General features: G+C 45.5%; 1 protein-coding gene across 3 annotated transcripts in view; it reads left to right on the forward strand.

Moving 5' to 3' along the window:
• The window catches only part of SAMD4B (sterile alpha motif domain containing 4B), a gene marked incomplete at its 3' end in the record, with an annotated part of 40,441 nt that overhangs the window by 4,618 nt on the left and 11,416 nt on the right, over nucleotides 1-24,407 (forward strand). The window contains exons 2-3 of one of the 3 annotated variants that reach the window (XM_080645595.1): nucleotides 8,249-8,621; nucleotides 21,054-21,524. In XM_080645595.1, the coding sequence (XP_080501721.1) occupies nucleotides 8,426-8,621; nucleotides 21,054-21,524 (667 nt within the window). In that variant the 5' untranslated portion in view covers nucleotides 8,249-8,425. Of the gene's footprint in view, nucleotides 1-8,248; nucleotides 8,622-21,053; nucleotides 21,525-24,407 lie in introns of those variants that run through there. The other 2 variants (XM_080645594.1, XM_080645596.1) reach the window with 2 other exon arrangements.

A 24,407-nucleotide genomic window follows, 5' to 3' on the forward strand; every position in this document is an offset into this window, starting at 1 on the left:
CTGTTCCCCTAGCCCTAATCTGTGCTTGCTTGGATCCAGAGAGAGTTTATGGCTAGTCTGACTCAACCAGACTTTCCTTTGGGATCTCACTGGGAAATATAGAAATGAGATGAAAAGACTGGCATGGTTTGGTGGTAGCCTCGAGGCAGAGGAATCCAGGATTACTGGTGTTCAGTTCCCTACATCAACTTTGGGTTTCCAGGGTCCGAAACTTTGGAAGAGAGTTAAGTAGTGAGTTGATTTTGTTTGTTTGGGTGCAAATTTGATGAATAGAGTCTAGCTGAGAACAAGTCACAGAACAGCAGAACATGCAAGTCTCAAATATCTCTAGCAAACAATTTATGGAGATACTTTTCTAGGTACTAGAGATGCAGCGGTGAATGAAAAAGTCAAGGTCTTGGATCTCGTGGATCTTATATTCTGATGGGGGAGAGAATATATAAACAAGTAAATCTAGATAATGGTATGTGCTATGAAGAAATTAAAACAGTAATGTGAATGAGAGGGTGAGGATGGCCACTGTATACAAAGTGGTCAGAATTGGCCTCTTTGAGGAGGTGACAGTTGAGCCTGATAGCCTAAAAGATGAGAAGGCACTAGTTGTGGATGATCTGGTTAGTGGGGCATCCTAATCCAAGCATTGTTACATGTGGACAAAGAACTGCTGCAAGGTGGGGAAATTTTTCACAATTTTCATAGGACTTGGTGATGGCATTAGAAAAAGAAGAATCCAGCCAAAACCGGTTTGGCTCAGTGGATAGAGCGTCGGCCTGCAGACTGAAGGGTCCCAGGTTCGATTCCGGTCAAGGGCACATACCTTGGTTGCGGGCACATCCCCAGTAGGAGGTGTGCAGGAGGCAGCTGATCGATGTTTCTCTCTCATCGATGTTTCTAACTCTCTATCCTTCTCCTTTCCTCTCTGTAAAAAATCAATAAAAAAATATATATATATTTTTAAAAAAAGAAAAAGAAGAATCCAGCATGATGACCACAACTCTATGAGAGTATTTATGTCTGACAACTCTAAGAGAATAGCTACTATTATTAACTACATTTTACATATGAGAAATCAGGTATAGCAAGATGAATTCATTTGCCCAAATTAAGGAAGGCAGTAAGTGGTAGGGTTATATTTCTAACCCAGGCCGTCTGGTCCTAGAGCCAAAAAGGCAGGAGGGCATGTTTAACTGATATTAAGAAAAAAGAATTATCGCCCTGTTCGGGTAGCTCAGTTGATTAAAGTTTTGTCCCAATATGCCAAGGTTGTGGGTTCAATCCCCAGTCAGGGTACATACAGGACTCAACCAGTGAGTGTGTAATAAGTGGGAGAACAAATCACTGTTTCTTCTCTAAAATAAAGTGTCTCTGTAAAAAAAAAAAAAAAAAGTTATCAAGACTCAATGACTAGATCTTATGGAAGAGGAAGGAGAAGGGAAGGAAAGTCAAAGAGTTTTAGAGGGAAGAGGTGGCATATTTAGGAGTGGAAGGAGTAAAAGAGACGGCAGTACATTGAGGGGAGGTAAGGGTTGGGATGGGACACCAGCTTCTCTACTTCAGGGTTCCCCAGAGCTCTCTAGGCCGTGTTATTTCCAGGAGACTGTGCCTGGCCTCTCACCTCTCCTTCCCTTCCCAGGACCATTCATACAAAAGCCTCATTCTTGGCTGAGGCAATAGTGTACATATTTTAGGAGTTTCTGAAAATACTGATTGGTGGTGGTGGTGTTAATCCGCACCTGAGGATTCTTTTCCATTGCTTTTCAGAGAGAGAGAATCATTGATGTGAGGGAGACACATTGATTGTTACCTCCTACATGCTTCCCAGTTGGGGGCAGGGAGCAAACCCACAGCCCAGGTAATGTGACCTTGACCAGGAATCAAACTCGAGACCCTTCTGTGTGCAGTCTGATGCTCTAACCAATGAGCATAACCTCCAGGGCTGGTTGGTTTTTATAAGAGAGACACTGGGCTCCCTCGGCTTCTGACATTCTCCTGTTCTCAGGTCAGGATAGTGAGTTAACCTTAGGTAACTAGCATATTACCTTATTTGTGAAGTGTGAGTTACTCAAAGGCCTAGGTAGGTGCTGTAGAAGGGCTAGGAATGTGTAGGGAGGCTAACGGAAGCCTCTTATTTATCCAGAGATGCTGGCATTAAATGGTGTACTCTTCAGCCCAACTTTCTAGGCATTGGAAGAGAAATTACAGGAGACTAGCATTATTCTCAGGAAAAGCCAAGAGTTACAAGGCCAAACTGCCTGGCCTTGAAAATCTCAGCTTAGTTGTGTACAGTCTTGGATAAGTGACTTAACCTAAGGGTCCGTTTTTCCATCTGTAAAATGTGGATATTGTATACATATATAAGACAGATATAGAATATATGTAGTTTTAGATCAAATGAGCTCTTCCATGGAAAGCTACTATCACAGGGTCTGGGACCTATCACTTAATATATGAAGATACGCTAAGCACCGAGCTAGGTATTTTTATATACATTGTTTCATTTCATTCTTACCACAAGCTTTACTGAGGAGGAAACTGAGTTACTTGCCAGAGGTTACACAGCAAGTATGTATCAGCATGAGAGCCCAGATTTCAGCACTCCACAGTGTTTCTCTGAATGTGGAGAGTTGACTGAGAGGTGCCTGTCTGTGGGCTGCTTCTCACTCTTTGGGGCCAAGGAAGGAGCTTAGAGGGCACTTTTTCCTGGAACCTTTAGCCAATTTCCTACCCTTCAGGCTTGGTAGATGCTTCCCAAGAAGGTTACTCGGTCTCATGGAGACCAAATATGGCAGCAATATTGTTGGGCTTTTTGAGAGACTGCTATAGACATTCCACTCTCATGTCTTTCCTCAAAGGCAGGGAGTCATTTTTGGTCACATGAAGACAAAAGACCAGAGCAGTAGTGAATTGTTCCGTATGGGAGCATCAAGGGTTTTTCAACTTTAAGTGTTAGAAACCCAATTCAAACTGGCCTCAGTGAAAAAGAAATTTTTTGGTCCATGTAATTAAAAAAATGTGGGGTTAGGGGGCTTTAGACTTGCTATGTTCAGGTCTTCTAATGTGAACAGGTCTCCCTTTTCCTCCCCTAATTTCTTGACTCGGCCTTCATCTTTGTTGGCTTCATTCTATGGAAGGCTCTCACTGTGAGGTAGCAGAAGTGGCAACCAGTAGCATCAGGAGAGGTGTAATCTGGGCAACCCTAACAGAGAACTTGTTTTCCCCAGTAGCTCCAACAAAAGTTCAAGGAAAACTGTTCCTTGTCCAGGCTTTACTCCATGTCTACTCCTGGATCCAAGAAAGACAGTTAATTCTCCAACGGGCTCTTATGGGGCTGGTACTAGAAGATGGGAATGCATATTTGGCAGGCAGATCCTCCAAAATCCATTATAATAAGATGCCTTGGAATAGTCAATGCTGATGGCTCTCCCCTGGCCCATCTCACCAAGCCAGGTCTTCCTTTCTCACTGCTGCCAGGCACCCAGGATATTGAGGTAATTGGCCCTTTGATAGAAGAAGGCCATCCAGTCTTCTTCAATCATCATCCAGAACAAACATCTTTCTGTCCAGAGCATAGGAATCCCTCCTTAAGGCTGATTTTTTTTTTTTAAACAGTATATTCTTAAAACTGACTGTTAGCCTAAAGCCCCAGGGTTTATTGAGAACTGTCCAACCCATCCTTGGATACTAGATCCTCTCCATCAGTCATGTTTCCTGAGCAGCGGGGTGGCTTAAAAGTGTGAATCAGCCAAAGCCGGTTTGGCTCAGTGGATAGAGCGTCAGCCTGCGGACTGAAGGGTCCCAGGTTCGATTCCGGTCAAGGGCACGTGACTTGGTTGCGGGCACATCCCCAGTGGGAGGTGTGCAGGAGGCAGCTGATGGATGTTTCTCTCTCATCGATGTTTCTGGCTCTCTATCCCTCTTCCTTCCTCTCTGTAAAAAATCAATAAAATATATTAAAAAAAAAAAGTGTGAATCACAGAGGCCTGAGGGAGGGATAGTTGACTTCTGGTCTTTTCTCTGTATGTGTCCATCTAGTCAAAGGACCGTAAGCCACAGGCCTTGTTCTATATAGTTGCTATATTAATGTGAATTAATTTCCAACATTTAAAAATAGGGGGATTTTATTTAAAATTCCAGACTTCTGGTTTCTCTTTAAAAAAAAAAAAAAAGATAGGAACTAACGGTACTAGACCCACATTCCCCCATGGCACCAGTTAATTAGAGCTAAACTGTGACTTCTCCCTTTAGACAGGGTATGTGCTTTCCAGCTCACCATAGTCTTCACCAGCCTGCTGTTTAAAATCTGGCCGTGTAAAGCATCATGTTTGAGACCCCACTCTGTTCCAAGGCTTTGCTTCTAGCATTTGACTTGGGGAAAGAGGCTGGATTGATGTGCAGTTAAGTTTATTTGGGACACACAGTGCTGTTGCTTAGGAAAAGTAACAACTCAATAAAAAAGTTTATGGAAAAGAATGTGCACAACTTTGGTCTGTTTGTGGGTTTGGTCATATTTTGCAGTAAATGCTGTTGGCATATCAAACCTCCCATCACAAATGTTCCCTCTGAAATAGTAACATGTCTTCTATCTTACAAGTTGCCATCCAGTGAAGGAATCCCTCCCACTCCCGAGGGATGTTCATTCAGCCTCCACTTGACCACTTCCAGCAACCAGAGAGCATATTACCTCCTCACATGGCAGCCAGTTCCATTCTTGGACAGATAACATTATTTTAAAGTTTTTCCTTATGTTAAGGCTGTCTCCAGGCACGTGAGCTACCACTCACCCATCCTGCATCCAGGGCAAACCTTGATAAACAATAGTACTCTTTCTCACTGAGCCAGAAAGTAACATGTACCCTTAAAACTTTAAAAATTAAATTAAATTCCTCTAAAATTTACAGAAGTAATATGTGTTTACTTATAACTAGTGAAATACTAAAAAGTTATGTTGAGAGTGTTAATAATGCCTCCTCCTTTCCAAGGTACCAGTGTGAACAGCCTTAGGGTCTATCCCTGTATACACTTCTCTATATACATATATACATATGTGTATATATATTCAGATATGACATATAATGGTTTTTGTATTTGGCTTTTTTTCTTCTTTTTACAAAAAAATGACATCACATTGTACATATTACTATGCAGCTTATGGATATCACTCTAGATCAGTAAAGATCAAATACTATATAAAGATATATTTTTTTGTATTCTATCAAAGTCAAGCTTTTATAAAAATACATATATTTTTACTGATTTCAGAGAGGAAGGGAGAGGGTAAAGAGAGCGAGAAACACCCCCAACTGGGTATCGAGCCCACAACCCAGGCATGTGCCCTGTCCAGGAATCAAACCGTGACCACCTGGTTCATAGGTCGATGCTCAACCACTGAGCCACCATGGCAGGGCAAGCATTTTTTTTTTTTAGGGCAAGCATATTTTTAATAGCAACATAATATCCCATTCCTTGAGGTGTGCCCAAATTATTAATCATTCTTCCATTGCTTCATTGCTTCAGGATCCTTCTCACCACAGTGCTCCAGGCAGCTACTACCAGTCAATTTGGGTTAGCCTGAGAAATAAAACCCATTTTGTCATGTGTGATCCAATCTAGCTTATCTTATGCATTCTAGAGAATAGAAGCAGACAAGCTCAAAGATCCAAGTGAATCTCTTCTGGGGCAAGACTAGAACTTAATTTTCTTGACTTTCAACATTTCACATATCCCCATATCCTGTATTGCCTCTCACTTAGAAATGTCTACCCAGGTTCTCTGGAGTAAGTAAATAAATCTAATTCCTCTTCTGTGTGCTACCCCTTTAGATGTTTGAAGTCAATTATGAAATTGCTCCTGAGTCTTCTCTTCACCAGGAGAAATTTCCTCGATGCCTTCAAATTTTTCTCTCATGATTTTCAAATCCCTTTACCATCCTGTGGGCCATTCTTTCTGTCTTCACCCCCAGGGCTGTATAAATCCCAAGTGTGACTTCCATGCACACCTTTTTTATTCATTCATTTGTGAACACCTTTTATGTGTCAGTCATTGTTCTGGGCTCTGAGTGATGACGGTATAGCTTGTATTTTGGTGGGAAGAGAAAAATAAATATAAATAAGATGATATTTGAGGGTGCTGAATTATATAGAAATGAAATACTTTTAACATAATAAAGTGACTGAGAGTGAGATTGGTCAGGGAAGATCTTTCTAAGGAAGTGACATCGAGCTGAGACCTAAGTGACAAGTAGGAGCCAGCTATAGATAGGTCTGGGGGAAGAGGATTCCAGTAAACAAGAAACAACTTGATACAAGATGAAGTTGGAGAGGCCACAGGAATCTTTCAGGGTCCTATTAGGACAAGATAAGAAGTTCAGGTTTAATATAAGTTTAAGTACAATGGAAGTCGTTGAGGATTTTAAGCCAGGGAGGCAAAATTTGATTTCCCTTTTAAAAAGATTTTTGGAGGTTCCATTTTCTTCCACACTTGCTTCTTATATCCAAAGGATTGATAGCCAGGCCAGTTTGCTCTGTTCAGTTGTCCCACAGAGGATTGGTGAGGTTAGTCACAGCCATTGTCAGGTGTACCTCACAGCCTTCCTCAGCAGGAGCATGGAAGTTCAAAGAGATGGCAGTAGCTCCCTAAGACCTGAGCACAGCAGCTTCAATAGATCTTTGTATGGAGTTCTCAGTCCTCTTGGCTGCGAGATGGGGATGAAGCTGAATGTGGTTTGAGGGTAGAGCCAAAGGCACTGGTTGCAAGAAAGACGGGAAATGTGAGTAGGGACCTGGAGCTGGAAACAGAAAAAGGTTTCAGAGTAGTGTCCACAAACCAGTCAACTGAAGAATAGGCCTGTTGTCTGTCCAGTTGACACAGCTTCTTTGTAGTTCCTGCCTAAGAGGAATTTGGACACTTTCTTGGGAGTTTTTGACTTTTGAAGTGTCCCCCTTGTCCTCAGATTGACATCCACTTGGCTTGTAGGTGACATCCTCAGATCTCTGGGAACCAAAGGGACTTCCCCACCCAGAGGACTTTGGTCAGGGTTAGTCTTCAGGGAAATGAAGAAGGGGGCTGGAAGAGATTCACCTCAGAGTAGAGATAGATGGGATCTTAAACATCAGAGTTGCAACTTTTCTAGAATAAGAGCTAGAGTGGTGGAGGTGATACCCCCCAGCCTGTTTGAGATCTCTGAAAAGGCCTCTCTACCCTTACCCTTAGGTACTCAGACAATTATGTGAATCAGGATTCACATACCTGAGATCTCCACTGGGGTCACCACCTCATCACCCACCCACATCCTAGCTTTGTAAGTCTTAGCTTGAAATAATATAAATAGTTCATAGGGTCCTTTCAGCAGGTGAATAGTCACTTTGTCCAGATTTGGAAGGAGGTGGCCAGAGACCAACAAGGTGAGGGCATGTGCTTGGGGTCGTATGCCTACAAAGTCAAGTGACGTGGGCCCAGGTCTCCATTCAGATTTTTTTCCTATAATGTGCAGCCTCTCCTATTTCCCATTTACTCTCTGCTTTAAATTCATATCCTTTGGCCCTAGCCGGTTTGCCTCAATGGATAGAATGTCAGCCTGCAGACTGAAGGGTCCCAGGTTTGATTCTGGTCAAGGGCACATGCCTGGGTTGCAGGCTCAATCTCCAGTAGGGGGCTTGCAGGAGACAGCCGATCAATGATTCTCATCATTGATGTTTCTATCTCTCTCTCCCTCTCTCTTCCTCTCTGAAATCAATAAAAAATAAATAAGTAAATAAAGATAAATTCACATCTTTTTGCCCTATGATAGCCAGGCCTGAGGGGCAGCATTTTTTCCTTAGTCTAGGGCAGTGGTCGGCAAACACATTAGTCAACAGAGCCAAATATCAACAGAACAACGATTGAAATTTTTTTTGAGAGCCAAATTTTTTAAACTTAAACTTCTTCTAACGCCACTTCTTCAAAATAGACTCGCGCAGGCCATGGTATTTTGTGGAAGAGCCATACTCAAGGGGCCAAAGAGCCGCATGTGGCTCGTGAGCCGCGGTTTGCCGGCCACTGGTCTAGGGTAGGTCTCTTGATCAAGCCTTTTCTCTGGATCTGAAGATTGGAGGGAGAGTTGGTTTAGTATCTGGTATTGGCTTTACCTTTCTCCCAGGAGCTCTGCAGAGTGGATAGCCTGAAAGAGGAAGGCATGAAGACGCCTTACCCCCTCAGCACTACGTCATTTCCAGCCCCTTCTTTCTATCTGACCCCTTGTTTCCTTTTCCAGGAGCCTGGAGAGGCGTGGCTGGACCAAGACCTCCCCCGATGTGAGCAGGTTTCCTCCTCCCACCACCTATTGCCACCACGCCAGGGAAGAGGTAACAGGAGCCCGGAGCCGAGACCATGTGACGGCGCTGGCCCTGGCCACCGCCGTACCCCCCACCCTGGCCCCAGGCCCGGCACCATGATGTTCCGAGACCAGGTGGGCATTCTCGCTGGCTGGTTCAAGGGCTGGAATGAGTGTGAGCAGACAGTGGCCCTGCTGTCACTTCTGAAGCGGGTCACTCGCACCCAGGCTCGCTTCCTGCAGCTCTGTCTGGAACACTCCTTGGCGGACTGCAATGACATCCACCTGCTGGAGTCAGAGGCCAACAGTGCTGGTAAGTCTCCACCCCCAGGGATAGGAGTAGGAGGGAGACCTAGAACAGGAACAGATGTTAGATGGTTGAGGAGGCCTACCCAACAGTGGTGCTAAGAAATGGGTGTTCTGGATTTGGTGGGTGGGGAGTCCCTGACCTCCCAAATTATCACCATGGCTTTCCTGGGGTTTTGTTGCTAAGTATCCTCAGGCGTGGAATGGGGGACTTCTGCGGGTGGACAGTGCAAACGAAACTACCCACAGCAAAGGAAGGATCATGTAGGGTGGCTTGTCTGTGAAGCTGAAAGAGACAACAAAAATCATTACCTATGAAAGGGGAATTGAAGGTGAGCATTAATTCATTTTTCAAGCTCCAGGACATCAGAGCTAGGAGGATATTTTAGAACTCTTCCAAATTTATAAGTTTTCCTATACTATCCTTAACCCCTGAAAGGTAAGTTGGACTTAAAGCATAAACAGCTTCAAGAGAATATTGAATTTAGATGTAGTCCGTATCAGTTCCCTTACCACTCTGTAGAGCAGCGGTTGCCAACCTTTTGGACCTCCTGTTGGTCCGTGGACCACCGGTTGGCGACCACTGCAATAGAGAGTGCTCTGTGTCCCATGAGGTTGGCACTGGTATGGGTAAGTCAGATTTCTCTAGAACCTCTCCCAAGGGCCCTAGGCATAACAGGAGTCAGGCCAGAGAACCATCTCAAGAGACTCTGTTAAAGCCATATTGGCCTTCAGGATCCCCACAGGCCTGATGAAGACCTGTTGTCCTTGGTAACAGGTGAGAGAGATGGAGACCAGAGAAGAAGTCGAGTCATGCACACCTGAAAGCTAGCTGGAGAGAGGGACTGCATGTAAAGTGTGTCTAGAAGACCCTTCCCACCTTCTTCCCCATAATAATAGTTCACACTGAGCCCTTACAGCAAGCCAAGTACTGGCTTTACGTTTTTTTTTTCAGAGAGGAAGGGAGAGGAAGAGAGAGATAGAAACATCAATGATGAGAGAATCACTGATTGGCTGCCTCCTGCACACCCCTTACTGGGGATTGAGCCCACGACTGTGACCTCCTGGTTCATGGGTCGATACTCAACCACCAAGACACACCGGCCAGGCCTGGCTTTACTTTTATAGTAACTTCGAAAGCAGTGTTCTTTGGTGGCTCTAGAGCAGCCTTGGGCAAACTACGGCCCGCGGGCCGGATCCGGCTGTTCTATCCGGTTCTCTTGCTCTCCCCTCCGCTCCTTTACTTTGAATTTATATTAGTTCACACAAACACTCCATCCATGCTTTTGTTCCGGCCCTCTGATCCAGTTTAAGAACCCATTGTGGCCCTCGAGTCAAAAAGTTTGCCCACCCGTGCTCTAGAGTCAAATGTCCCATTTCTGGTACTTGCCATACTTAACCTTCTGAGCCTTGGTTTCCTTGTCTTAAAACTCAACTTGATATCTGTCTTTACTTTCTGAGGTGGTTGAGAACTCTGAGACTAGTGCCTGTCATGTAGTAAACAATAAATGTAAATGGTTGTGTTTATTGTCAACTCATGTAGTCCTCCCAATAAACTCAGGAGATAGATACTGTCATTATCCCCATTGTATAGGTGAAGAAGTCAGCATGGGCTGCTAGGATTAGGATTTGGGGAACCACAGCTGCCATGCTTCCCTCATCTCCCCAGGACCACCTGCCTTAGAAACAGTCACTTGTATTTTACCCAGTTTTTAGATACAAATCACAGAAGCACCATGGTTGTAGGAGAAGATGGTTCCTCAGACCAGGAGTCATACCAGCTTAAGTCCCAGTCTGGTGGACAGTGCGCAGCAGTAACCCAACTTAGCTGCAACAGGTCCAGAGCTCAGCCATTTGATATCCTTCTCACCCTCCCGACCAGGGAGGACTCCCCTCTGCCCTAGCACCATGGGCAGGAGTTTTGTGGTTGTAATATGGCTCTGCACCCAGAATGGGGGTTGCTTTGGGGCAGGCCAGTGTCTTACATATAGCTTTGTCACATATCCTCACAATCCTATCTTGTTCAGGCAGTTGGATGAGCACTGAGTGCCAGTGTTGACTACATATCAGATTCACCATTGTGCTTATCATTCTTTAGTTGTTTTCAAAACTTGTGATAAAATCAAACCATTTGAAAGGCGAAAAGTGAAGTCTCCCTTCCAGACTTCCATGTTCCTAATTTGTGTATATTTTGTGAGATATTCTGTGCATGTATGAACATAGTCATATTTTTCCTCCAGCTTTTTCATTGTTTTGATTGCTTTATCACATAGAACACTATGCATACTAACCAATTGTGTGTTTTTTTCACTTGAACAATAATAATTTGAAGATCATTACATATTCAGCACATACATGTATACCTCATTGTTATTAATGGTGGCTTAGTAGTAAGAATAGGTAGCATTTATAGAATCCTACCTGAGTATCAAGCAGTGCAATTACCTTTATTACTCATTTAACCCTCCCAAAAACTCTGTGAGGTAGGTCTCACTATTTCTCATTTTACAGATGAGGAGACTGGGGTCTGGGAAGGTTTAGTGACTTGCCCAGAGTCATCTGGTCAGAAGTAGAGCTAGACTTGGACTTTAGAGAATTCTTGCTATTGACTCTACCACAGGCTATGTCCAGCTTTACTCTTTCTTTTTTTTTTAAATATATTTTTATTGATTTCAGAGGAGGAAGGGAAAGGGAGAGAGAGATGTAAACATCAGTGATGAGAGAGAATCATTGATTGGCTGCCTTCTGCATGCCCCCCACTGGGGATGGAGTCTGCAACCCAGGCATGTGCCCTTGACTGGAATCGAACCTGGGACCCTTCAGTCCACAGGCCCACACTCTATCCACTGAGCCAAACCAGCTAGGGCAGCTTTACTCTTATAAACAGTTCTGTAATGAGTACCCTTTAATCATCTGTAGGATAAATTCCTAGAATTCTGTGGGATTTCTAAGTTTGAAGTTATGTGCATTTCAGTATTTATTATTACCACATTGCCCTTGAAGAACCCTCTACTAGTATACAAGGAACCTGAGGCTCATCCAAGATGATTTGCATTGGTATGTTGGAGGTAATGCCTAACTAGTGTGGAGAATTGCTATGGAATGAATTGACTAATGAATGAATATATGAATCAAGGTTTTTATCCTGAGTCCCATGTCAGAGAATACAAACAAGCTAATACTTAGATGAATAGAGAAGTAGGGAAAACTTAGAATGAGAAAAGAGGGAGAGCCCTGGTATGTTCCATAGTCAGCAGGAAGCCTACCAGGATTAGAGCGAAGCACAACGAGAGAGAAATTTGGTAGAGTCTTGGATGCGTCTTTCCTAAGAGGTAAATTTTGTTGGGCCTTTAATGCCTCTTTCCTAATAGACACGGGGTTCCAAGTCTAAGGAGGTCTGTGTCTTCTGACTTGCTCCCACACTCAAGTAGAACAGCCACCTTTGTGAAGGAAGGAGCTACTTCCTGGGCTTGAGTGCCTGCCTCGTGAAAGGAGCTGTATGCATCCTCTGTTTTTCCTCTTCTGTTCATATGGCCTTCCCATTCCCTGGTGTTTTCCAAACTTATATCATTGGCAGAATCACCTAGTGGGAGAGGAGGTGACTGTTAAAATTCAGATTCCTGAGCCCTTTACCCAAACCCACTAACTTAGAATCCTGAGGGGATAGGTTTGGGAACAAGTACCCAGGTTCTTCTGCTGAACCAGCAGTTTGAACAATGAAGCCCTGCTGGATGATTCATTTGTCATAGGACAAGTGGGACTAGGAATCAGGACACCCAGGAGTTCCAGATCCAGCTCTGCCACTAACACCTCTTGAGACCTGGGCCAGCCCCACCCCTCTTGGACCTGAGGATCCATATCTGGAGAGTGAAGACGTTGTTATAAATACTCTCCCAGTACCTTTTGGGTTTTGAAAGAATGTGCCAAAGAAGACAGACTTATGGCCATGCATATTACTTTGTTTGGGGGCCCAGCACATTCTTCTAAAGCAATAGTTCTTAATATTTTATGAGATGGATCCATCAGTGAATCTGTCCCTAATCCCCACCAAGATGCACACCTACTCCATGAACCAAATCTTGAGTTCATTTCGTCCACCAATTCCCTGTCTATTACAGGGTCTAAAGTTCTTCAACTTTTCAGATCCCTTCGGGCCAAGAGGGCTAAAACAGTGAGGCAGGTCCTCTGCCATTTTCTGAGTTTGTACTCCATATCTCACCCACCCAACCCTGCTACTTCCTCCAGTTCTCCCAGGGAGACTCTGGGTTCAGATTTGGGTTTGGATCAGAGCTGCTCACCTGTCCATCTCCTCAGAAAGGGTGGGAATGCAGAGGACTTGATTTAGGAAAGTGGGTCCTAACTCTGCTTCATGTCAGAATCATTCAGGCTCCTTATTAAATGAACCTGAGGCCTGGGTCCTATTTCCAGAGATTCTGATGTTTTTTAAGCTCCCTAGTTGACTCTTGAGTGCATCCAGTGGAGAACCATTTGTCTTGATGCTGACACTGATTCTGGGTGGGCCCAGAAAGGTGTTTAGGGTACTGTTGTGTGACATGTTGAGAGTGGGGGCTGTGGAAGAGGGCTCTGGTCTGAGCTGTCTCTTCCTCTCAAGCAACTGGGAAGTGCCCCAACCTAGGCAGCTAGCATTGGTTTCATGGAAGCAGAATCTGAACAGGCAAGGAGAGTCCCCAGGTTTCCTTTTTGTCATCCCTGTTCCTTCTCCCAGTGCTGTCTTCCCTGCCTATTTGGAGTTATAACAGTAATTTTGTCTCTCTTTCCCCTGATGCTGACTTGGACCAGAAGGGTGGAGCCAAAGAAGCTGAAATCCCCTTCCCTTCCTGGTCCTATAGCTTCCTGAGTCACATTTCCTGCATTTCTTTCCTCCTCTTGTCCTCTGAGTCAGAGTCCCAGTATCCAGCAGGTTTAAGCCCCTCCCTCTCTGGCTCACTGAAACTGGGTGGGGAAACTGAGGTCAGGAGGGGGCCATGGCTGAGTGAGTCACTAGAACTCAACTCTGATGCCTACACCCTCTCCTTTCAAACTCTACTGACATAGTTCATCAAACAAAAATGTGAACCCCCAGACTCCCTCATGTTTGTGTGAGCTGGAGTGAGGCAGAGAAGGGCATGTTTGGAGCCAAACCCCAGCCTCTCTAACTAGTGCATGAGGCTGCCACGATTGTTGCAACAGCCAGCACATAAAAATGGGTTTGCTCTTATGGCAGTCTCCAAGATATATTTGGCTCCTGTGATTTGCCAGGACCCAGGTTCATGACCTACTTAGCTCTGATCACCTGACCAAGAAAGGCACTCTTATGCAGTCTACCTCATCTTCTCTATGCCTGTGGAGTCCAACTTGGCAGCTTGTTGAGAAGCAGCAGTTGGCATCATGGCATTCCTTAGCCCCCCTCCCCATTCACCCACCTCCAGAATTTCATCATTGCTTACTGTGTTTCTGGCTCAGAAGAATCAGAGATATGTACATTTTGCTAAATAACTGTGTGAAACTCCCCAACCCTGTTGGGAATCTTAAGAGGGAGGCTCAGATGTACCCTCCTATATAAATTGCTCCTCCCCCAGCCCCAAAACAGCATGGGCTCTATCTTCAACCAGGAACAGCAATGACAGTTAAAATGCATGGAACACTTTACACATGTTAGGTGCTGTGCACAGTTGTCTCATTGACTTTATCTTTAGAGGAAGGGAGATGGAAAGAGAGATAGAAACATCAATGATGAGAGAGAATCATTGATTGGCTGCCTCCTGCATGTCCCCTAATGGGGATCAAGCCCACAACCCAGGCATGTGCCCTTGACCGGAATCAAACCTGGGACCCTTCAGTCCACAGGCTGATGCTCTATCCATTGAGCCAAACCAGCTAGGGCTCATTGACTTTTACTACAGTCCTGTGATGAAGGGGTTTTTACTACCCCATATTGTACAGAAAAGGAAACCAAGACTCAGAGGTTAAAGGACTGGCTTTTAATTATGTTAACCTAGGTCATGGAGACAGCTGGATTTTTCTAATCCAGGCAAGTTTGCCTGTTGAACTTGTGCTCTTACTTAGTATACTCTGCTAGGACACAAGAGAGGGTAACCTGAGGTCAGGGGATCCTAGAAAGAACCCATTATACACATATAGACACCACTATCGTCAAGGGGACCATCTGGGTTCAATTGTGCAGGTATTCATTGGGTCCCTGCTATGCCTCAACTCTGAGCCAGACTTTTCTGATCTGGGCAGGAAACTAGAAGCTCCATCCCCACCCCTCATCTACAGCCCCAGCTGGGCTCACCCTAAGGGGCCTGAGGTTGCACAAATTCCTTGGACCAGTTCTACTGCTTACTGATGCTTCCCGGTCATGGGAGGCCCACCCTCCCCAACACACCACCGCACAGACACATAAACACATATTTCCCTAGGGTCCACAGTAGAACAAGGTCCTTCATTGAGCCTAATCCTTGGGGCTGTTCTGTCACATCCCATGGCAGTACCAGAGGAGAATCTGTGTCCCTTAGCCTTGGGGTCCCACAGTACCCTGGGGTGGCGGAAAGACTAGACAAGGCTTCTCTCTGTCCCAGATGCTTCTGGCTACCCTGAAGGCCTAAACAGCAGTGATTGAGAACATCAGGATAGGGCTGAAAGGGCAGGCTGACTGCTGGAGAAGGGAGAAAAACACCAATCTTTGAGTCACATACTGAGTGCTTACTATGGGCAGACTGTCAGGTGCTTTCCATTCATTGTTTCCCTAAATCCTCTTGGCAGCCCTATAATCCCACTTTTACAGAGGAAGCATATTACCCATGCAACTGGGTGACACAGTTGGGATACAAGTCCTTGACTTTGTCCCTAATTTTAATTACTCTATTTTTTCTTCCTCTCATCAAGAACGAAAAACCCACGGACTAAGTCAGGGAAATAGGGTATCAGGGAGTTCCTTCCCATGTGATCCAGTGCCAGATGGAGCTGGGAGGACTAGAAAGGTGAAGGCTCCCCGAAGTCAGGAAGGCCTATCTAATTCTGGGAAGGGCCTTAGACCTGGAGATGACCTAAGAGACAGCTTTGTGGTCATGGGAACTAGTTCAAGAAAAGAGACAGATTGCCTGGCCTGTGTGGCTCAGTGGTTGAACTTCCACCCATGAACCAGGAGGTCATGGTTCAATTCCCAGTCAGGACACATGCCCAGGTTTCGGGCTCCATCCCCAGTAGGGGGCGTGCAGGAGGCAGGCAATCAATGTTTGTCTCTCATCAATGTTACTTTCTCTCTATCCCTCTCCCTTCCTCTCTCTCTCAAATCAATAAAAACATTAAAAAAGAAAGTTTGTTGTTTTTTTAAGAGAGAAGAGGATGAGATTTCCTAGCCTTGAGTAGCAGGTCCTAAAGGGAATCTGAAAAGCCAAGGACAGGGAAAAAGAAGAGACCTGGCATTAGAGAGAGAGTAGAGGATTATGGGTGAAGTTCCTCCCAGTTCTGGAGGCAGACAGCCCTGGATTTGGATCTTGGCTCTTCCCTTTGGGGAAGTGACTTCACCTTTCCAAATCCATTTCCTCATCTTCAAGATAGAGATGCTAAAACAGGGTTGGGTTGAGAATGAAAAACAAGTATGTTCTTAGCATAAAGTCTGGCTCATAGTAAATGCTCAGTTATTACTATTACTAGAGGCCAGGTGCATGAAATTCATGAATGGGAGGCAGGATGGGGGTCCCTCAGCCCAGCCTATGCCCTCTCACAATCCGGGACCCCTTGGATAGGGTCCCTAGGCCTGGCTCGTGATCAGGGCTTATCAGGGCTTTCCTTCCACCCCCCCCCCTCCGCCCCCTTGCCGGCAGCTGGCCTTGCCCCCACTGCTGCCACTGCTTGCCATCTGTGCTGCACTGCCCCCACCACAGTCATCCCCCTCTGCAGGCAACAGGTGTGGGGTGCAGTAGCTGGCCGGCCCCGCACACCCGCCACAACATCACTGGCAGGTGGCCTGGGCCTCCCTCTTCAGGGCGATTGTGGGGCGATGGCAGGGCCCCTATCCCCCACCCCCCCCCCCACCCCCGACTAATCGCATTGCACCTGCCTTGGCTGGCCTGGCGCCAGTGCGTGTCATAGTATGGTCATCCGGAAGGTCATCTGGACGGTCGTTCTGCTGTTCAGTTGTTCAGTTGATTTGCATATTATGCTTTTATTGTTATAGATTGTATACTACAGTAGTCCCCACTTTTATCTGTGGTTTTGCATTCCATGGTTTCAGTTACCCACAGTCAAACGTGGTCCAAAATATTCAATGCAAAATTCCAGAAATAAACAATTCATAAGTTTTAAATTGTGTACCATTCTCAGTATTGTGAAGAAATCTCACACTGTCCCACTCCATCCCACCTGGAATGTGAATCATCCCTTTGCCAGTGTATCGCATTGTATACACTGACTACCTCATTCGTCACTTAGTAGCCATCTTGGTTATCAGATGTTTTGGGAGAGAGAGACCACATTCATGTAACACTTATTGCAGTATACTGTCATAATTCTTCTGTTATTAGTTATTGTTGCTAATCTTTTACCATGTCTAATTTATAAATTAAACTTTATCGTAGGTATGTATGTATGGGGGGAAATAGTATATATAGGTTCCATACTATCTGTGGTTTCAGGCATCAACTGGGGGTCTTGGAAACTCCATGGATAAGATGGGGGATTACTGTATTAATATTCTATTTTGGTCAGTAATATGGGCATAGCATAAATTGATAATTGAATAAATGGATAAATCCATAGGCACTTCAACAGGGATTCTCTAGGAAGCTTAGAGCAGAGAGTCCCAGGTCAAGAAAATGTGCAGTTATATATGGCCAGGAGTTGTGAGTTGTGCATGAGAGTCATTTTCGCAGAGCTACAGGTTTAGGCAGAATTAGAAGTTTATGTGAATTCCTAAGCCATAGATTTCCAAGCAGGTCATTAAAAGAAAGAGAGGTGCAAAAGGGTTTTTATGCAAAGTTCCCAATGGCCAGATGTAGGAACCTTAAGCCCTAAGGAAGTTGTGTTGAGACACTGTCAGATGCAGGGCTCACTTGAAATCCAGATGCCTAGAATTCTGGGGCTCTCCTTCTATACATGCTTATTCCCAGCCTCTCTGTTTCCTGTGCTGGGAGTTGGCTGTGCCCACTTGGCATTTGAAGGGAAGGAACCATGATAAGATATAATAACTGATCCTAGAAATAGCAGCTAATGTTTACTGAGGACTCACTGTGTGCTATGGTTCACTTAATCTATAGCAGCCATGCCAGGTAGGAATGATTCTGAGCCCCACTTTACAGATAGAGAAAGTAGAGCTCAGTGAAGTGATTACATTTGCCCAGAGTCCCATGGTCATTAAGTGGGAGAGAAGGGGCCTAAGCTATGCCTCTGCCTTTTCTTTTTTTATCTTCACCCACGGATATTTTTTCCATTGATTTATTTTTATTTTTTTAATATATTTTTTATTGATTTTAGAGAGGAAGGGAGAGGGAGAAAGAGATAGAAACATCAATGATGAGAGAGAATCATTGATTGGCTGCCTCCTGCACGCCCCCCACTGGGGACCGAGCCCACAACCCGGGCACATGCCCTGACTGGGAATCAGACCGGTGACCTCTTGGTTCCTGGGTCAATGCTCAACCGCTGAGCTACACCTGGCTGGGCTGATTTATTTTTAAAGAGGGAGTGGAGGGGAGGGAGGTAGGGGAGAGAAAGAGAAATATTGATGTGAGAGAGACACATTGATTTGGCTGCCTCCCGTTTGCACCGCAATTGGGGCCAAGGATCCATTGGGGCCAGGGATCGAGCCTGCAACTGCAGTACGTGCACATGACCGGGAATTGAACCTCTGACCTTTTGGTCCGCAGGCAACACTCTAACCACTGAGACAAACCAGCCAGGGCTGCCTTTTCTTTTTCATGACCCACCCAACTCGAGTGCTAGCTCTGTTGGTTAGAGCCAGCTTCTTTGCCCAGTAGCCCAATAGCTCATCTCAGAACAACCTTGTTAGATATTTGCAAATTGTTGCCTTGGCTGCAGGTATTAGCTCAGTTGCTCAAGAGTGAGGGCAGAGTTGGCCCCAGTCCTTGATCATTATCTCTTTACTCAGGTATTGGTATTCTTGGTCCTTTTTTTTTTTTTTGCCCTGTCAGCATTACACTCCATCCTCTACTCTTTTGAGCTAGTCATGGAAGGGGTAACAGGGTTTTCTTTTTTTTCTTCTTTTTTCTTTAAATTTTTTTTTTTTTTCCCAGAAATAAAGGGCGAGGGAGAGAGAGATAGAAACATCAATGATGGGAGAACCATTGATGGGGCTGCCTCTTGCACTCCTCCCACTGGGGACCAAACCTGCAACCTGGGCATGTACCCTGACCAGGAATCGAACTGAGACCTCCTGGTTCATAGATCAATGCTCAACCATTGAGCTACACTTGCTGGGCTGGGTAACAGGGTTTTCAAGGAAGATAGTCAGACCTGTAACAGTTCCTCCCAAAGCCTCTTTTTATAGCCAGGCTGGGGCCTTATCCTTAGGGAGCTCTCTTCTGGGTCAAGAGGGGAAACCTGGCTCATCTCCACAGGACAGACTCAGGCCTTCAGACTGTGGGGTTGGGAGGAAACATCACCAGATCACTATGGCATGGAGTAACAAGGAAAGACTTCTCAGAGGAAGGTAGGTTTTGGCAGTTATAAAAGACATAAAATTTGGATAGGAGGAAAGAGACTGTTGTAGGCTAAATCCTTGAATTTTAGCTTGAGTGGGAGCTTAGATGATGTGGCCTGGAGAAAGAGGCCCAGTGAAGATGGGGATATCCTGAGTTAAGTCTTTACCTGGAGTGATAAGAGGTAAGGAGTGTCCTGGAAATGATGGTGATGTTGGGCTAGGAGTTCTTGAATTTTAGTTTATTGGTGCCGGTTACCATTGTAACCTCCTGGTCAGGAACATGACATCCTGGTGTGCTTTAGGAAGATAAATTCATCTGGGTTTATGGTACAGTTTGGAGGGGGAAAATGTAGAGGCCGGGACCAGTTAAACAGTGAGCATTTATTAAATACTAGAAGCCTGGTGCATGCATTCATGCACCAGTGGGGTCCCTCAGCCTGGCCTGCAGGGATTGGGCTGAAACCAGCTCTCCAATATCCCCCAAGGGGTCCCGGATTGTGAGAGGGTGCAGGCCAGGCCTAGGGACCCCACCAGTGCACGAATCTGTGCACTAGGCATATAAGATCTTTGGTTAATCTCTTCTCACCCTCCCTCCTCCTCCCTTCCCTCTGAGATTCATCAGTTGTTCCATGTTTCCATGCCTGTGGTTTCCGCTCCTGCATTGAGCATCTGTCCCCTGGCAGTCAGTGCACCTCATAGCTACCGGTCAGACAGTCGCTTAGGCTTTTATATATATAGATGTTCTGTATCCCAGGCCACTTTCCATTCTTTATTAACTCATTGAGTCTCAAAACAACACTGTGAATTGGGTACAGTAATTGTCTCCAAAATTTTTTAGGTGAGGAAATCAGTGTTAGTGAGGTTTAAGGTGACATGCCCAAGGTCTAGCTAATAAGTTGGGGGGTTTATACTATATGACTCTAGACTCCACGCTTTTAATCACTGTCCTCTCTTTTTTTAAATATGTTTTTTATTGATTTTAGAGAGAGGAAGAGAGAGGGGGAGAGCAATAGAAACATCAGTGATGAGAGAGAATCATCGATTGGCTGCCTCTTATACGCTGCCCACTGGATATAAAGCCTGCAACCCAGGCATGTGCCCTGACCAGGAACAATGACTTCCTGCTTCATGGGTTGAAGCTCAACCACTGAACCACATTGGCCAGGTGATCACTGTCCTCCTAATCAGGAAAGAGGCTGTTTTGATAGGGAAAGTGGGTAGGGTCCCTGAAGATAAAGAGTAAGAAGAGTAGCCCTAGCCAGTTTGGCTCAGTAGATAGAGCTCCACCCACAGACTAAAGGGTCCTGGATTCCATTCTGGTCAAGGGCACGTACCTGGATTGCAGGTTCGATCTCCAACCCCAGTCAGGACACATGTGGGAGGCAACCAATTGATGTGTTCCTCTCACATCGATGTTTCTCTCTTTGTTCTCTCCCCTCTTCCTTCTACTCTCTCTAAAAGCAGTAGAAAAATATCCTCAAGTGAGGATTAACAACAACAAAAAAGAGTAGGCCTTCGAGATAGGGAGCTCAGATCAAATTCTAGAGTAGCAAATTTGATTGGGAGCTACAGCAGGTTTGTTTAGAGTAGGAGTGATGGAACCAGGAAAAATTACTCTGGAAGCAGGGTGCATGTGTTTGATCTCACCTATATAAGGATCAAGGTTGGGGTCATGAAAGAAGGGAGAAGAGATTGGAGCTGAGGGAGCAGGCTGTAGGTCCCTCTCCTGGGTTTATAGGAGTTCGCTCCCCTAAAATTCTCTCGTCTCCTTTGCAGCCATCGTCAGCCAGTGGCAGCAGGAGTCCAAAGAGAAGGTAGTGTCTCTCCTGCTGTCCCATCTGCCCCTGCTTCAGCCACGCAACACGGAGGCCAAGTCGGAGTACATGAGGCTGCTGCAGAAAGTGCTGGCCTACTCGATCGAGAGCAATGCCTTCATCGAGGAGAGCCGCCAGCTGCTCTCTTATGCCCTCATCCACCCGGCCACCACACTGGAGGACCGCAACTCACTGGCCCTCTGGCTGAGCCACCTGGAAGAGCGGCTGGCTAGTGGCTTCCGCACCCGGCCCGAGCCCACTTACCACTCTCGCCAGAGCTCAGATGAGTGGGGGGGGCCTGCAGAGCTGAGCCCTAGGGAGGCAGGGTCAGGCTGGCAGGACAAGCCACCCCGGGAAAATGGACACGTTCCCTTCCACTCACCCAGCTCTGTGCCGCCAGTCATCAACAGTATTGGGAGCAACGCAAATGCAGGTGATGGGGTAGTGAGTCCCAGGAGGTCATGCCTACTTAAAAAGGGACAGACTGGGCTATCTCTTTACTTGCTCTGTGGCCCTGGGAAAGTCACATAACCTCTCTGGGCCTCACCTTATGAGGGAGTGCAGAGGTGGTGAACTGGCATTCCCAGAGCCATATCTCACCTATAGATATGTTTCATTGAGCCCAGACTCAACACAACTCTGGTTTTATTTGTTATGTTTTTAAATAAATTTGGTAATATAAGAAATCAGGAATTTTTCCCTAAAAATCCACATTTTAGCTTCTCTTGAAAAGTCAAAAAATCTGGCAGCTCAAGGTCTGTATTTCTGGTGGCAACAGTAAGGTGGAATTTAACATTGGTCATCCCTTTTACACCCTACACATGTGCCCCAGTCAGCCTCTGCCTCCGCCACTATCCCTATCTGACACCTGTCTGACCTCTGAAGGCATTAAATTAGTGACATAATCTGAGGTCCCTTTTAGTTCACACATTCTGGATTTTTGTATCAGGCCTCAGATTAATGCGTTGTGTCTAAGAAATCTGTTTCCAAGCCTGTTCATTTAAGCTGTAACTCAAGCTGCTGTGCATTAGTAATAGTAAGTAACATTGTTGAGCATTGACTATACTTGATATTTTCACACATGATCTCATTTTATCCTCATTACAACCATATTATTATCACCATTCTACAGATGAGGACACAGACTCAGGAGGTAAAATCATGTTTTCAAGTTCACACATAGAACAAGTGATGGAACTGGCCAAGGTTCAGACCCAGGCATTCTGCCACCAGAGCCTGCCTCTGATCATTGCACTGGCCTCCAACTAAGTGGTTTTGAAAGGGCTCTCTTATTAAGCACCCTGAAGACTGGGGTGAGCAGGAGGAACAGGTGTTCCAATGAGTTTTTGAAATGAACAGGATAAGAGAGTGGTATTTTCAAGGATTGGTAAAGTAACATGACCTGACTCAAAGCAAGAGGTTTCTAAGATCCTCATTGTGGTGGGCACTGGTTAAAGCGGGCCAGGAAAGAGTGGCAGTGACATGTCATCCGTGCCAGTGGATGGGGTGAACCCTGTGTCTCTGGTGCCCAGCTGTATGGCACCTAGCACACAACAGTTACCCCATGAGCCTCTTTCTTCTCCTCTTAAATATGTACATCCTGGTAGCCTCCCTCCCTCCCAGGTGCTAGTGAGAATCATGGAAGATAGAGGGGAGGGATAGGGGCCATTTCTAGGAAATATAGCAAATCAAGGTGTTTTACAATTTCTGGGTCTAGGTTGGGAGGATATATTAATAATGATAATTCTAGTTAAAATATATTAAGTGTGTAGTCTTTGCCAAGAGCTGTTCTGAGAACTTTATACCTATACATTCATTGGTTGTCACAGGAGAGTCCTTTGTCCAAGGTGGTATAGCCAGAATTTATTATTATTTTGTTGTTGTTGTTGTTAATCCTTACCTGAGGATATTCCCCATTGATTTTCAGAGAGTGGAAAGGAGAGGGAGAGACAGAGAGAGAAACATCCATGTGAGAGAGACACATCAATTGGTCCCCTCTGCATAGGCTGGGACCAGGGCCCAAACGGAGCCTGCAACCAAGATACATGCCCTTGATCAGAATCGAACCTGGGATCCTTCAGTCTGCTGGCTGATGCTCCATCCACTGAGCCAAACCGGCCATGGTGTAGCCAAAATTTAAGTCTAATCAGACTGGCTCCATAGCTCATACTTTTTTTTTTTTTTTTTAACATATTTTTATTGATTTCAGAGAGGAAGGGAGAGGGAGAGGGAGAGAGAGATAGAAACAACAATGATGAGAAAGAATAATTGATCGGCTGCCTCCTGCACGCCCCCCACTGGGGATTGAACCCCGGACCCTTCAATCCACAGGCCAACACTATATCCACTAAGCCAAACCAGCTAGGGCCATAGCTCATACTTTTTTTTTTTTTTTTTTTAATATGTTTTATTGATTTTTTTTACAGAGAGGAAGGGAGAGGGATAGAGAGTCAGAAACATCAATGAGAGAGAAACATCGATCAGCTGCCTCCTGCATACCCCCTACTGGGAATGTGCCCACAACCAAGGTACATGCCCTTGACCAGAATCGAACCTGGGACCCTTTTGTCCTCAGGCCGACGCTCTATCCACTGAGCCAAACCGGTTAGGGCCATAGCTCATACTCTTAACTACTGTGCTACAATGTCTCCACCTAAAAGTGATCTGAAGATCCTCAGACCTCATCAAGAGGAGGGTGCCCATACGTTTCTTCTCCCCATGATGGGGACCGCAGCTACTGCAGGACCAAGCTGGAACAATAGTGGATGGGGTTTGAGCCAGAAGAGAGAAAGGAATTGGGCATTCCAAATTAAGAGCACAGCATGATTTGAAGGCATGGGGGTGGCAGATTGGAGGAGACAGTATGAAGACAGGTCTGGCAGGGCTTGAGTGGTGCAAGGATTTAAATGAGTAATGGCAGCAAACATTCATGTTTACCATGTGCCTGCCAAGGGCTTCATACAGAAATGGAGGTGGAGGGCAAATGAAGTGACTTGCCTGGGATCATGCAGTTAATAGGTGGCCAAGCCAGGATTAAACTCAGTTCTGTCTTGACTCCCAAATCTCAGCATGTTAGGGCCACATTGGGGGGCAGGGGAGCCTTGAAGGATAGGATGAAACTTCAAGCAGTTGCAGGAAACCATTTAAATATTTTTGAGTGTGGAGCAAGGATTGGCCTGTAAGGGCAGGCACAGTAGGTTTGGGGTGCTGCCAAGGACAAACCAGGGTTTCTTGGAGAGAGTGAGGCCCTGGAACTCTGGCCAGCATTCCTGTTTTTATAGTTTCCATGCTGTGGTCAGCCTCCACCCTATTGTAG

Source organism: Plecotus auritus (assembly GCF_963455305.1).
Source record: "Plecotus auritus genome assembly, chromosome: 10".
Classification (NCBI taxonomy): domain Eukaryota; kingdom Metazoa; phylum Chordata; class Mammalia; order Chiroptera; family Vespertilionidae; genus Plecotus; species Plecotus auritus.